The sequence below is a fragment of the Podarcis erhardii genome (assembly GCF_964252035.2).
Source record: "Podarcis erhardii genome assembly, chromosome: 6".
Taxonomy (NCBI): Eukaryota; Metazoa; Chordata; class Lepidosauria; order Squamata; family Lacertidae; genus Podarcis; species Podarcis erhardii.
The window spans coordinates 8,857,744-8,872,500 of NC_138510.1; the positions used below are offsets into that span (position 1 = coordinate 8,857,744).

Here is a 14,757-nt window from a genome sequence, read left to right on the forward strand (position 1 = left end):
CCCACAAACAGGACCTGAGCTAAACTTTAAGGTAGCCTGGTCTGTATTTATTGCGCTTATTCCTGGGGGACTGTGCTTTAGGGTTGCACTGTTTAAAGTGCTTAGCTTTGGCTGCACTGGGCCCTAAGTGTTTATTGGCTGGCTCGACAAGTATTGCAGCCAGGTCACTAATCTCCTGTTAAACAACGCATTAAGTTCAATTGCTGTAAGTGGCTGTATTTATTTCGAGTGGAGTAGTGCGAGTGCTTTTCCAAATTCTGGGGTGGGCGGAAAGAGCACTTACTCCAGCAATCTCTCTTTGAAACTGTCTAAAAGATGTGTTCTTCACGGTGGTTTTATTGATCGGCATTGCATCAGAAGCTGGCCTTCTAATTTACAACGCTCTAAAATGCCTGTAATGAACAGCTTGAACCACTTTCATTGCCACCCCCTCTAGTTAGGCTAATATATCTGTACTTGGTCGAGAACTGAGCTTAGGAAGATGCTAAGATACTTTGCACGTTACTGAGGATGTTGACTAGCAGCTGGGAGAGATGTTGTGTTTTTTTCTTCGGGTGGGGTGAGTCTATCCAATGGTAGCCAACTTGATACTCTCCAGATGTTGATGGACTAGCTTCCATCAGCCCCAGCCAGTGTGACCAATGATGCTGAAAGTTGTAGTCCAATAACATCTGGAGGGTACCAGCTTCTGAAGGGATTATCTGGTCCTCCAAATATTTTTAGATTGCAACTCCCATCATCCCTGACCATTGACCTTCTTGGCTGGGGATGTTGTTGGAGTCCAGTAGAAGAAGAAGAAGAGTTTAGATTTGATATCCTGTTTTATCACTACCCAAAGAAGTCTCAAAACGGCTTACATTCTCCTTTCCCTTCCTCCCCCACAACAAACACTCTGTGAGGTGAGTGGGGCTGAGAGACTTCAAAGAAGTGTGACTAGCCCAAGGTCACCCAGCAGCTGCATGTGGAGGAGCGGAGACGTGAACCCAGTTCACCAGATTATGAGTCTACAGCTCTTAACCACTATACCACACTGGCTCTCAGTAACATCTAGTTCCCCACACTGATTATAGACTTAAAATCTATCATTGTTGCTTGAGAATAAGAAATAATTTCTGTTCAGAAAACTGGGCTCAGGGCAGCTAACAACAAATTAAAAACACTTAACCATAATTGATGCAACAAAAAACCAGCATGTGCTTAAGATATGAAATCACCCCAAGGGGGCAACCGTTGAATTGAATTTGTGAAGCAATCTTAGTGGCCAAATCCTATCTATTGCCCCACTGGGAGATTAATTCTAAAAAGTTACATAATCTGGCCACATTCAGCTGGTTCACTAGTAACCTTAAGACTTGACTGCTGCAATGCACTCTGTGTGGGGCTGCCCTTGGAGGTGGTTCGGAAGCTGCAGTTACTGCAAAATGCTGCCGTGGGGTTGCTGCCTTGAGCTAACTGTGGTCAACATAGTACACCTTTGTTGAAGCAGCTGCACTGGCTGCATATATGCCACCTGGCAGGGTTCAAGGTCTTCTTACTTGCTTACAAAGTCCTAAACAACTCTCCCCTTCAACCTCTTTGCCAAGCTATTGCCTTCTATGGTAGAGAACCTTTTGGAGGTACAAAGAGATCCTAACATTTGCCTTCTGGCCCCAAGTAATGGGGCTGTCAGTGTAGGGGGCTCTTTTAACATGAAATTCATTTAACTCTTTGCTCCAATCATCTGTAATTTCAGGTGCATGTTTAAGACCTTGGTGTTTACCCACACCTGTTCTGAACGAAAACCCAGAATTAATGGATTAATAATTAAATAAAGACATGATTAAACCATTAATCATTAATCTTCCAATGTCATACTGTTATTCTAACCGTATTATTTTGGGTGTATGTTCTACACTTACTTTTGGTTCTCTGGATGCTGCTCTGATATTTTATAACTTGAGCAATATATATATAAAGAGAGAGATGGAGAAGAGAGAAATGGGAAATAACTTGTAATTTAATCAACCAAAACTCCCACTTATTGCTGGAGAGAAAAACTGGATTGTTAATTTTGGCTGTGGTTTGGTTAAAGGATTTTGTGGTATATATATGTATATATATATTAGTTTGGATTAAAATAACTATGGCTATATATTTGCAATAAAAGGAGTAACTTTGATGGGGGGTAGGGAGGAGGTTGATCAGGCTAGGTGAGGGAGGGTGAATCTCTAGAGAAAAGCCAATAAAATAAAAAGAGATGTCACCGAACTGGCGGGGGGAGAGTGATTTATTGAGAAATTCACAGCAGCTAATTTCAGCGCCCCCCCCCCACCATCCCCAGCAAATCCTTTCCCCCTCCCCTCTTCCGGCATTCCAATTCCGAAATGCCAGCCTCAATAATTAACACTGACAAACCATCAATATTTCACACTCTCAGCAGTAGAGCCTTCCAGTGACCTGAGCCAATTTGAGCTGCCTTTTAATTTTCTCTCCCATTTGTGGGTTTCTTTGAAAACGCTCCTTTGCTCTGGAGCAGGAAGTCCTTATAAGTGCAGAGGTGCCTTGCCAGGCGCTAACACAATTTACGCGCCATTGTGGAGTGGGGGTGGGAGGCGGAAACAATAACGCAACCCGCTATTCACACTTTACTCAGTTTGCGAGTGATAGTTCAACAACTGGGACCTGCATTATAATGTTGCAGCATAGAGTTGGCCTGTTCAGGGTTTCAACTGGCCACCCGTCCCCTTTCCCGGGCTACTTGTTGTTGCCATCTGTCTGTCTCAATAAACAATGGAGTGCGCTTCTGGGGGCAAAGTCAAACTGCTGTTTTAGCAGCACCAAAGTGACCTCTCTGGGGCGCAAACCTGGGCAGTGTGTATGGAGGTCCTGGGCCCCCCAGGCAAGACTCTTCTCTTGGCCTTGCTGGTGTGGTCCAAAGGAGAGCAGAGCAGTATGTTTGGTACCAGCTTAGCAGCAGGAGCTGCCAGAAGGAGGCATACAAGGCACCATCCAGCCATCTTAGGGACTCCATTCTGGGTTAACCTTTTCTTCTCCCAAAGATATCCCACACGGCAGCAGAGGTTTAGGCTCAGAGTTTTAGGCTCAGAGTTTTTCTTCCCAGCTTCCTTCCCAGGTTGATGGGCCCCATCTGCCCCTCACTTCCCTCTACAGCACATACAGAAACCACCTTCTTGACCGTTGGACCTACTATTGCTCCTGCCCGCTCAATCCACCAGAGCCTGTCTTCTCATGCAGGGGAAGTCCCTCAGTCACTGAGAGTTTGAGACCCATCGGCCACCGTCATTTAGCCAGCCATTTCCTGGGGTGTGATGGCTGTCGCATGTTGGCAGCTTCCAGGAGCTTCCAGGTGACAGCTAAGTGCAGGATGGGGACCAAAGGTGGACAAACTGTTTCTGAAGCACCATGACATGTTCTCCCACCAGAGGTACTACCCCTCCACTAATACCCCCCACACCCCACACAAATAATAATACCTGAAGGAGCGTCTCAACCCCCATCGTTCAGCCCAGACACTGAGGTCCAACGCCAAGGGCCTTCTGACGGTTCCCTCGCTGCAAGAAACCAAGTTACAGGGAACCAGGCAGAGGGCCTTCTCGGTAGTGGCGCCGCCCTGTGGAACGCCCTCCTACCAGATGTCAAAGAGAAAGCCCTTGGAGCTGAACCTCAGTGTCTGGGCTGAATGATGGGGGTGGAGACACTCCTTCAGGTATACCGGGCCGAATTGGGAGCCAACGTAGGTCTTTCAGGACCAGTGTAATGTGGTCTCAGTGGTCGCTCCCAGTCACCAGTCTTGCTGCCACATTCTGAATTAGTTGTAGTTTCTGGGTCACCTTCAAAGGTAGCCCTACATAGAGCACATTGCAGTAGTCCAAGTGGGAGATAACCAGAGCATGCACCACTCTGGCAAGATAGTCCACGGGCAGGTAGGGTCTCAGCCTGTGTACCAGATGGAGCTGGGGATGTGCTTGGAGTGGGCCAGAGGAACAAGGACTTCAAGAGCTGCTCTCAGACTCCAAGGCCTCTCAGACCTTCCTGCAGCTGGGCTGGAACCCCAAATCTTGAGCCACTGCATCACTGTGATAACTGTGGAAAGGAACCCATTCCTTTCTGGATTGTTTTACTGGTGCCTGACCAAAAGAAGTATGTTGTAGTCCTGGATGGTTATTTCATCATGGAAGTCCACATTGCCAGCATTTCCATTTTAAATGTTTATTTATTTTATCGCATTTATATCCCAAGGAACTCAAGTTGGCGCACATGGTTCTGCCCCATCTCATTTAATTTCCCGCAACAACCCTGTGAAGTAGGTTAGACTGAGAGACAGTGATGGGCCCACTGAGCTTCATGGCTGAGTGAGGGATTCAAGCCTTAGTCTCCCAGGTCACAGCCCAAGACTCTAACCACTACACCACACTGACTTTCTTGATAGGAATTTGCAAGGAACCCAGGGAACAAACTAGCTAAAGCTAAGGATGGTTAAAGGTAAAGGTGAAGGGACCCCTGACCATTAGGTCCAGTTGTGGCCGACTCTGGGGTTGCAGCGCTCATCTCATTTTACTGGCCAAGGGAGCCTGCATACAGCTTCCGGGTCATGTGGCCAGCATGCCTAAGCCGCTTCTGGCAAACCAGAGCAGCACACAGAAACGCTGTTTACCTTCCCACCGGAGCGGTACCTGTTTATCTACTTGCACTTTGAAGTGCTTTCGAACTGCTAGGTGGGCAGGAGCAGGGACCGAGCAATAGGAGCTCACCCCATCACGGGGATTCAAACCACCGACCTTCTGATTGGCAAGTCCTAGGCTCTGTGGTTTAACCCGCAGTGCCACCCATGTCCCTTAAGGATGGTTGCATTCATTTAATTTCAGTGCAGGCGAGTGAAGTCTGTCCTTTAGTCTCCCATTGAAATCACCAAGGCGTGCATGTGCTTAAATTTGGCAGGATTCTGCCCTCAGGCTTTGCTGGTGAGCACCTTTGCATTTGGTCTTTTCTGCACACCCCCTCACCCTTTGGTTTACTGTTTGCCATCTTCACCCTCCTTCTGTTTTGTTTCAACCACACCATTGTTTTATGCATGAGTTTTGGATTTTCTTTCTTTCAGTTGATTTCATTGGTGGATTTGACCCATTCCCTCTCTACCATGTCAATGAAAAGCCCTCCAACCTTTTGTTCAAGCAGACATACCTGTAAGTATGGGCCCCTCCAGACCTCTTTCCAACTGTGCATTCGGGATGATTTGTTCTCAGGATGGTAACCGGGGCGGATATATGTTGGACTCTCTGCTTTGTGCCTGCAAAGGTTTCAGGGTAGACATACTGCTCTGTTTCAAATTGGTGCATGGTCCATGGGTTCCCTGCTGGAATCCTGCAACAAATATTCCCAGGCCTGTTTTCATCCTGCTTCTGTTATGCGATAATGCAAGACTGGCCCTCCAAACATCAGTAACGCTGCAACATTGGGGAAACATCGGAGAACAACTTAAAAAGTGGAATGATGTTTGTACACTCCAGTATAAATCCACCACGAGTGCCCCATTATGATTGGAGACTGATGTTCCAGTCATAGCAGGAAGCCAAGGTAAAAGGTAAAGGACCCCTGGGCGGTTAAGTCCAGTCAAAGGCGACTATGGGGTTTGCAGCGCTCATCTCACTTTCAGGCCGAGGGAGCCGGCATTTGTCCACAGACAGTTTTCCAGGTCATGTGGCCAGCATGACTAAACTGTTATTGGCACATAGAGGACCGTGACGAGTGCCAGAGCACACAGAAACACCGTTTACCGCCCCACTGCAGCAGTACCTATTTATCTACTTGCACTGGCATGCTTTTGAATGGCAAGGTTGGCAGGAGCTGGGACAGAGTAACCGGAACTCACTCCACTGCGGGGATTCGAACCGCCAACCTTCCAATTGGCAAGCCCAAGATGCTCAGTGGCTTAGACCACAGCACCACCCGCATCCCTACAGGGAGGCCAACAGTAGGTGGAGCCAGTGCTAATTCTGATTTTGTGTCCCTCTACTTCCCTGTTGAGTTCTACAAGAGCAGTGCTAAGATTTAAGGGCTCATCTGGACTGCCTCTTTTTACAATAACTCCCAAGGCATGTTACAGATAGGTAGCCTTGTTGGTCTGCCATAGTCAAAACAAAAAATTCCTTCCAGTAGCACCTTAAAGACCAACTAAGTTAGTTCTAGGTATGAGTTTTCGTGTGCATGCACACTTCTTCAGATACCCATGCACACGAAAGCTCATACCTAGATCTAACTTAGTTGGTCTTTAAGGTGCTACTGGAAGGAATTTTTCCCAAGGCATGGATAGTCTAAGGCACTCTCCCTCTGATCCTGGGAGAAGCATATAGCCAACATGACCACAAAAACCTAAGAAGAGCCCAATGGCCAGCATCCTGTTCTCACAGTGGCCATCCCCTTTCAAGGATGTCAACGTTGGTGGCCATCACTATGTCTTGTGGCAGAAAATTCTGTAAGCGAACTGTGCTCAGCGTGAAGAAGTCTTTGCTTTTGTTGCTCCGAAATCTCGTTTTGTGACTGGTGCCAACAGTTTGCAAAAATGGCCTGAAGTCAGCTCTTAAAACGCCAGCACCTTTGGGTTTTGTTTTTGTTTTTGGTCCGGAACTGCATTTCCCCCCATTCTGTCACCCTGTTTAGATTGATGAGGCAAGAGATTAAATATTGATTTCCAGCACTGTAGGTTTTGCAAGGAGGGAATATGCAATGCCTTTGGAGGAGGATCTGAGGCAGCGCCTTGATTTACTAATCCAGCAGAAGGAAGCTTGAAGCTGAAGTAGAACAAAATGTACTTGGGGGGGGTTCTCTTTTGTGTGTGTGTGTGCGTGGTTGGGTTGGAGGACCCCCCAAAAAGGTGTAGTGTAGATTCAAAGGACAATCCTATGAAGGTCTACATGGAGTAGGAGTGTCCAGGGTCCATGTGTCAGTGGCAAGCTGGACCAGAGACACACAGGGAGGGAGGCTGGGGAGGAGCGTTGTGGCCTGGGGAGATTCCTGAGAGGTAGAAGAACAGGCATTTTTCTAGTACCGTAGTATTAGTAATAGGTAGCATTTTCTGAAGATACACCTTTTTACCCTAGCCTGAGATATGTGCTTCAGGACCCCACCTTATTCTGATTTTAATTCAGAATTTTAAAATGCTTTCCTGGGACATACCAGTGAAAACCAGATGATACATTTTAAAACGATAATACCACCAGCCTCATTAGTGGTACATGCAGGCATGCAGCCGAAGAAATATTATACTTCCTGTGTGCGTTGTAAGAGTCCCCTAATCGCACAGAAATGTGTTTAGAATTCAGCACCTCAATAACCTCGACCTGAACTTGTTTCTCGGTTGTTTGCTGCTTAAAAAGTTACTAGTCCTCAGGACTGCAATTGTAATGTAGAGGGGCCATGCTGGGTGCACTCTCTGAAAATGGTATGGAGGCTGAGCAGGATTTCCAAGGGACAAGAGGAAGGAGTTTCATTGGCCTACATAGCTCCTTGACTGCCATCTTTGCCCCTCCCCATGCTCAGTGATGTCCACACACATGCGCTGAATTTACATATTGCATATTTCACATATAAATGTTTTTGTTTAAAATATATTTTACATAAAAATATTCTTTTTTAAAAAAAATCAAAGGCAGAATTCGGGGTGTTTGAGGAGTGCGGCAGGGAGAGAAACGTTCTTTCTGCAATATACCATGCCCTGTTAATGCCTTACTTTACTCAATTTAGATACTCTTAGTGGGAGGAGGGTATTTGAGGAAAGGCACCCTGACAACTGCCTTTGAGTATGTGCCATATTCTGAGCTCTCATCTGATGTCTTTCTGTCCTTCTTTCCTTCCTTCCTTCCTTCCTTCCTTCCTTCCTTCCTTCCTTCCCTTCCTTCCTTCCTTCCTTCCTTCCTTCCTTCCCTCCCTCCCTCCCTCCCACTTTCTGCAGGCCTGCGTAAGTGACAAGGATCCAGACTCTGGACAGACTGAAACCATCCATCCAGATTCCCCAAATGCCAGATGTCCCAGATGCAAAGAGATGGGAAACACATTCCCCTTGAAAGAACACAAAAACACCGACACACATGCAGATACGCACATACACAGCAAGATGACTGAACTCCGACAAGTGGGCATTCAGGCCCAAATATCGTTTTGCTGGCCAGCCACTCATGCCAATGTCTCTTCAATGTGCTAGCTCATTAGTGGACTTGCAGGTTTTGCTGTGAATGAATGAATGAATGAATGAATGAATGAATGAATTGGGGAGGAAATACTGTTTCCCTTCCCCACACCACTCCATTGATAATCAGAAGAAGGTATTTGGAGAATCTCCACTTGACTCTGTAACACTCACCTTTCGTAGGAGCGCCCTTGAGTGCTGTTCACTTCCAAGATATCATTGCTTCCACTTCATTGTGACAAATGGACTGATCCAGTAGAGATTCAGATAGGTAGGGTGGAAGACAGGGAGGCCAACAGTAGGTGGCGCTAGACAGCATAGCTGAGCCAATGACAGGCAGGGCCAACCAATTCTGCTTTTGTCCCCACCCTCTTTCTCTACAGTTCTTCCCACTCCCCCAATCTCCAAACCCACTTTGAACTGTTTCACCTTACCGTTTCCCATAATGGACGACGTGTTGGTTGAACTTACAAGTTCCTTGGTGGTGGTTGTTTTTTTAGATGTCATAGGAAAACTATTTAGAACCCAATTCTATGTTATTCTGTCTCTCTGTACCCTCATCCATTAAGGTCTGCAGAGATGTGGAGAACTATGATGTCCGTCAGCCCAAGCAGGTATGACCAATGGCTAGGAATGATAGGAGCTATAGTTAAGCTATATTTGGAGGACCAAAGCTTCCATCCATATGGTCTATTGCTTGGGTGGCTACCTGGCAAGCCCCTTTGCTGGGTCCATCTTCCAAGGCTATTTTTAGCTGGCTTTCAGTGGGCCTACCTCGTTCCAACTGCAATGCTGTACAAAGCTACCCCACGGTTTCAGAACGGTGGTGAGACATCAAGTTTCTGCACTTGTAACAAGACATCCCACACTTAGTAGATCTCCACAAGCATATAGATCGTCCATGGATATCATGGGCCATGGCAGATTTCTCAAGCCCTTCATGCTAGAAGGATCCCGAGACTGATCTTTGCCCAAATGTTTTCTTCATCCTTGTGGTCTTATAAAGGGATTAGATAAATTCATGGGTGGCTATGTCCTTGACAGCAGCTGTCAGTCATGTCGGCATTCCTCCAAGCTCAGAGACAGCTTGCTGGTGAGTTCCAGTTGCTGGGGGGCACCAGAGAAGATTATTCCCTTCACGCCGTGCTTGGGGGCTTTTCAAAGGCCTCTGATCAGCCAGTGTGAGCAAACAGGATGCTCAACTAGAAGGACTTTTGCAGTGACCTAAGCAGAGTTCATCTTATCCCATTGTCCACAGAAAAAGTCACGTGCCACATATATTGCGGCTGAGAGTTTTCTCCTGTTCTTTCACTTCCATATAACAGGCCCCTCCCCAAACCGATGACTCCATCCCCCACCCTTTCCCACTGTCCCTGCACTACTTCTCCTTCTCTACAATTCACACCTACTCCATGCCATGTCTATCTGCTGCCTTCCATCTTCATCCCAGAACACAACCCCATGCTGAAGCTGCCGTCAGGCCTCCTTCAGCCGTCAATACCACTTTTTAGCTTCCCTCTCCCCCCCCCCCCCAATTATGGATGCCAAGCAGAACATTTTCTGGTTAACACACCCATGCGCATTCTCCTACATTCACTCTCTCTCGATTTGAGATCATGCCTACCGACAATGCCCTTTGTGCTAAACGGGGATGGGGAGTTGACTTTATTACACAACTTGACCACTTGCGAAGCTCTGGACTGTTGTCTGCAAAACCAAGTGGCCTTTTGAGAACACTGATGCATAGCAAGGCGGCAAGTGTTTCAAGCAAAAGAGCGCCTCTCTGCAGAATTGTTCCGTCTGCTGTGGTGCTAAGACCCTGCATCTGTCATAGGCAACCCACATGTGCCTTTAAAAATAAAAAGTTCATCTGCAACAGTCATATCGCAAGGACTTTCCAGATGCTAAAAAGGAGAAAGAAAGACTCTTGTTCTTAACATTCTTCTCTGGGGTTGAGAAGCCAGGCGACCGATGCTCAAATATGACATTGTGTGAATCGGATTGTGGGCTACCTAAGAGCCAAGTCAAGTTTCAGGACTCCCTTCTTCCCAGCCTTGCAAGATAGCTATGCCCTGCCTCTGCCACAGCTGGAGGCAGGGATGCTTCTGAATACCACGAGAGGGTACAGTTACTCATGTCCTCATGTCCTGCTCCCTGGTTTCCCACAGGCATTATGGTTGGACACTGTGAGAACTGGATGCTGGACTAGACCAGTGGACTAGATCAAGCCATTGGCCTGATCCAGCAGGCTCTTCTTATGTTCTTAAGAGCGAAGATCCACACGTGTGTCCACAGCCCACATTCACAGGCAGACAGCTTCTGCCCTCTCCATTAAGCCATATAACCTATAGGGTTATGCTAGTGACCATCAGCCATGACTTGCATGCCTGCACCTCTGAAGAGGACCACAATGTTCCAAGGAGAAAGCACGAAGGAAACACACAAGCAAATCATCGTAGTGGCACAGGACGCAAGGGTGCCAAGGATCGGGACCACCATTCAGCCCATTGCGTTGGTTTGGTTGAGCAGACATTTCCATGTGATCTGGCCTGGTGATCTGTGAAGGGCTCCATGGTGGAGTCCTCTAGAAGACAGTAGGAGGTTTTGGTTCGTTTGTTTTTAATTAGCATGATTCTCTCTGTTCTTTGTTACTGTTCTAATAAATTAATGCTTTAAATACACAAACCTCATTTGACTTGTCCATCACTCAAGTGTTTTTTTATCAGACATCACAGATATTGTCTTCTCCTGTTCCCCTCAAGGACGGTGACAATCCTGTTCTCCATAGCACAGCTGAGAGGGAATAATTGCTAGAGAGGGGAGGAGGCAGATATATTGCCATTTGCAATTTTTTCTCTGATTGGAAATAAGGCTAGATGAGGATTCTGGAATCACCTTGCCACACAGCCAAATCATTTCTGTAAACATCCTCAGTTGAGCTCAGTTCAAAATCAGTTTGGTATTTACTAGCTTTCTTGGATAATTCTCAGGGTGGGGGTGGGGATTCACCTTTCCCCCAAGCGCTCTGTTGGCTGATGCGTGATGATGGCACATGTGCATCTCATTACATTGCCCCTTGGAAATTGTAGTTTTCAATGCACCCTTCAAAAAATAACAACATACCAAGGAACAAAATTATGTTATCAGTGCTTCTACCCTCCCCCCAAGGATCTCAGGGGGTCTCTTCCCTTTGGAAAACACCTGGTGAGCTCTTCCCTTGGATGAGTTTAAAACTTTTCTCATCCTCAGAGCCCTTCTGAAATCTGTCCATTTAATCAGCCTTGTTTTCCCCTTAATCCCTCTATCACAATCCGTGTAGACCAGTGGTGGCCAAACTTGGCCCTCCAGCTGTTTTGGACTATAACTCCCATCATCCCTAGCTAACAGGACCAGTGGTCAGGGATGATGGGAACTGTAGTCCCAAAACAGCTGGAGGGCCAGGTTTGGCCACCACTGGCGTAGACAATACTGAGCTCTGTGGACCATTGGTCCAACTCTATATAAGGCAACTTCCTGTGTTCCTACCTTCAGTCAACCTTTTCCCTCATTGACTCACCACTGAGGTGGCTAGGCCCAGAGTTGCATCCTTTTCCTGTACCCTAAGCTGCTATAGAAGGGACACGGGTGGCGCTGTGGGTTAAACCACAGAGCCTAGGACTTGCTGATCAGAAGGTCGGCAGTTCGAATCCCCACGACGGGGTGAGCTCCTGTTGCTCAGTCCCTGCTCCTGCCAACCTAGCACTTCGAAAGCACATCAAAGTGCAAGTAGATAAATAGGTACCGCTCCAGCGGGAAGGTAAACAGTGTTTCTGTGCGCTACTCTGGTTCTCCAGAAGCGGCTTAGTCATGCTGGCCACATGACCTGGAAGCTGTACTCTGGCTCCCTCGGCCAATAAAGCGAGATGAGCACCGCAACCGCAGAGTCGGCCACGACTGGACCTAATGGTCAGGGGTCCCTTTACCTTTTAAAGCTGCTATAGAGCAAAGGTTGCCCACAGTCTAGGTCTTTACTCCTTTCATTTTCTGCTACTCCTCCATCCTTGATCTTTTCCTACTTGGGACCCTCACTAAATGTGCCATGCACCATGCCTTGATCCTTCTGGCTTATTGAGTGTCTCTCCTCCTCATGAGGGGAGGTCTTCTAGTCTATCTGCCTCTCTCCAAAGCTGACCATTGAGCTGGTAATCAGGGAGCTGTTGCCACAGCCACTCCTGGCAGGGTTCTAAACCCGGTTGAGGAAATAAGAGAATTGGCCCAAATGGAGGACAGACTCGCCAATCAGCAAGCTGTTTCTGATCAGGTGGTCTGGGCATGTTGCTTCTCAACTAGCGAGCCACAGTCAGGAGCCAACATGAACTACGATTGTGCAGTCATCTACAGAACAGCTTCATGAAGCTGAATGCTGGCTGATGCTTGATGAGCAATGTCTCATTTTGTGCTCTAAATATGAAACTCCCTAATTTGCAGTTCCTCAAGCAATATGCAAACACAGACATGCTTCCAATTTTGCACTTCTAATTTTACTGTACGGTTGTCCAACCCAACGATATACAGAATGATGTGTGCATTAGGGGGAAGCATGCATATGAACATAACAGACTAAGTTGCGGGAAATTGCTTTGGAAAAAAATGTATTAAGGGAAACTGCATACCATATTTACTCAAATCTAATGCTCAGCTTTTTTGGTCAAATTATGTTGCAAAAATTAAGGTGTGCATTAGATTTGGTGGCACATTTACATTCGCCAGCAAATATTTTTTTGGTTTCAAGGTTCTGAAATTGGAGGTACGCATTAGATTCGATGGCGCATTAGACTCAATTAAATGCGGCATAAAATTGTGTGTAGCAGGATAAATATGAATTAAAGTGCTGGGACATGAGGGCTTTTCTTGAAAATAAATCGCAAAATGAAGCAGAACTGTGGAAGACTGAACATAAACATTGGCAAAAGGTGAAACTGAGAGAAACCAACATTAGCAGATCAACCCATCCTGAATGTTGAGCCAGGAAATATCTCCCTGGGGAAATGGCACTTGATCTGTAATGCACCCAAGCATTTGAAGCTAGACGAATTCGTATTCTGAACCAGGCAGTAACAAGCCATGAATGAGGCTGCTCAGGTAAAGGCGCTAGTCTTGTTACTTTGGTACCTAAAAGAAATTGTGCCGAATGAATGTTTTTCAGCAGACAGCATCATGAGTGCGCTCACACACAAATAAAGTCACAAAATTGCTCTATCATTGTGGTAGAGAAGTGTTCACTGTAAGCGCATAGGGATGGAGATGAAATTTGATTCTGATCACATTTAAATGCAAATCGATAAAAAAAAATGCACTTCCCAAAACATGAGAATTGAAACACAATCATTCTTCAAAATTTGCAGTTGTCTGCAAAATTTGCAGTTGAAACACAATCATTCTTCAAAATTTGCAGTTGTCTGAATTTGAGATGCAGTTCTCAAACCAAACAATGATTACAAACATGCATATATTAGATGTGCATAAAAATGATTATATTCATGAAAACAAGATACAAAAACAAATTAGATTAGGAGAAATTGCTTGCAAAAATGTGTATGTTAGTCACATTCCCTAACCAATTCCCCCAGCCCTTCTTCGCAAGGCTTAGTTTCTAGACCTCTGCTCATCTTGGTTGCCCTCCTCTGCACATGTTCCAACTTGTCAACATCCTTCTTAAATTGTGGTGCCCAGAACTGGACACAGTATTCCAGGTGTGGTCTGACCAAGGCAGAATTGAGTGTTGCTATTACTTCCCTTGATCTGGACACTAGACTTCTGTTGATACAGCCTAGAACAGCTGTTGCATCACACTGTTGACTCATGTTAAGCTTAAGACCCCTAGCTCCTATTTCCTCCACCTACAGGCAGCCTCTATACCCTTGCCTTCTTAATTTAGCTTTGGGGGCATCTTACCAGAATGGAATGCAATTTTGCCCAAGTGGCACATAGTAATCTGCCTTACACCAAGTCAGAATACTGGCCCATCTATCTCAGTATGATCAGCAGTGACCAGGAGCAGCTCTCCCAAACTTTCAGACAGGGTGACACTGCCAGTTCTACCTGAAAATGTTAAGGGTCAAACCTGGGACTTCTGCATGCACCTCGGCTGCTCTACCCTGAGCTAGATCGTAAAACAATAGTGGTATTGATCTAGGGCAGTGATTATATATACAGCCTTTTCTCTGTCTCTCTCTTCTGGACCAAGTTCATAATCTACAGAGGAGGCTTATTACTAGGCTGATGCTGCCCTCTCCTGGAAAAAAGCAGATTAAATGCACTCATGGCTTCCCCCCTGCCTGTTATAGCAAAGTGCCATGTTTGCAGTCCTGTGCCCCACTGTGGAAGCATGGGTTGTAGGGAGTGGAGTGGCACTGTGCATGTAAACACATGCTATGTACAGCCCACACAGGCTCCTTCTCACTGAAGCCTGATCCTGCATTATTTAATTCCATGCTTTAGCTTATCCTAAAGAAGTGATTGGCAACCCTTCACCAATACAGGAGAGGTTAAAAGAATGCAGTGGGAATCAGAGACTATTTATTCCATTTCTATCC

The 14,757-nt window shown here is 46.3% G+C and overlaps 1 protein-coding gene across 4 annotated transcripts in view; it reads left to right on the forward strand.

The window, feature by feature from the left end:
- The window catches only part of NKAIN4 (sodium/potassium transporting ATPase interacting 4), a gene marked incomplete at its 3' end in the record, with an annotated part of 564,211 nt that overhangs the window by 87,964 nt on the left and 461,490 nt on the right, over nucleotides 1–14,757 (forward strand). Inside the window, exons 6-7 of one of the 4 annotated variants that reach the window (XR_014158000.1) lie at nucleotides 5,099–5,183; nucleotides 7,949–9,415. Coding sequence is in view for 3 of the 4 variants with exons in the window: in XM_081868137.1 (XP_081724263.1) it covers nucleotides 5,099–5,183; nucleotides 7,949–7,958 (95 nt within the window). Of the gene's footprint in view, nucleotides 1–5,098; nucleotides 5,188–7,948; nucleotides 9,716–14,757 lie in introns of those variants that run through there. The other 3 variants (XM_081868137.1, XM_081868139.1, XM_081868138.1) reach the window with 3 other exon arrangements.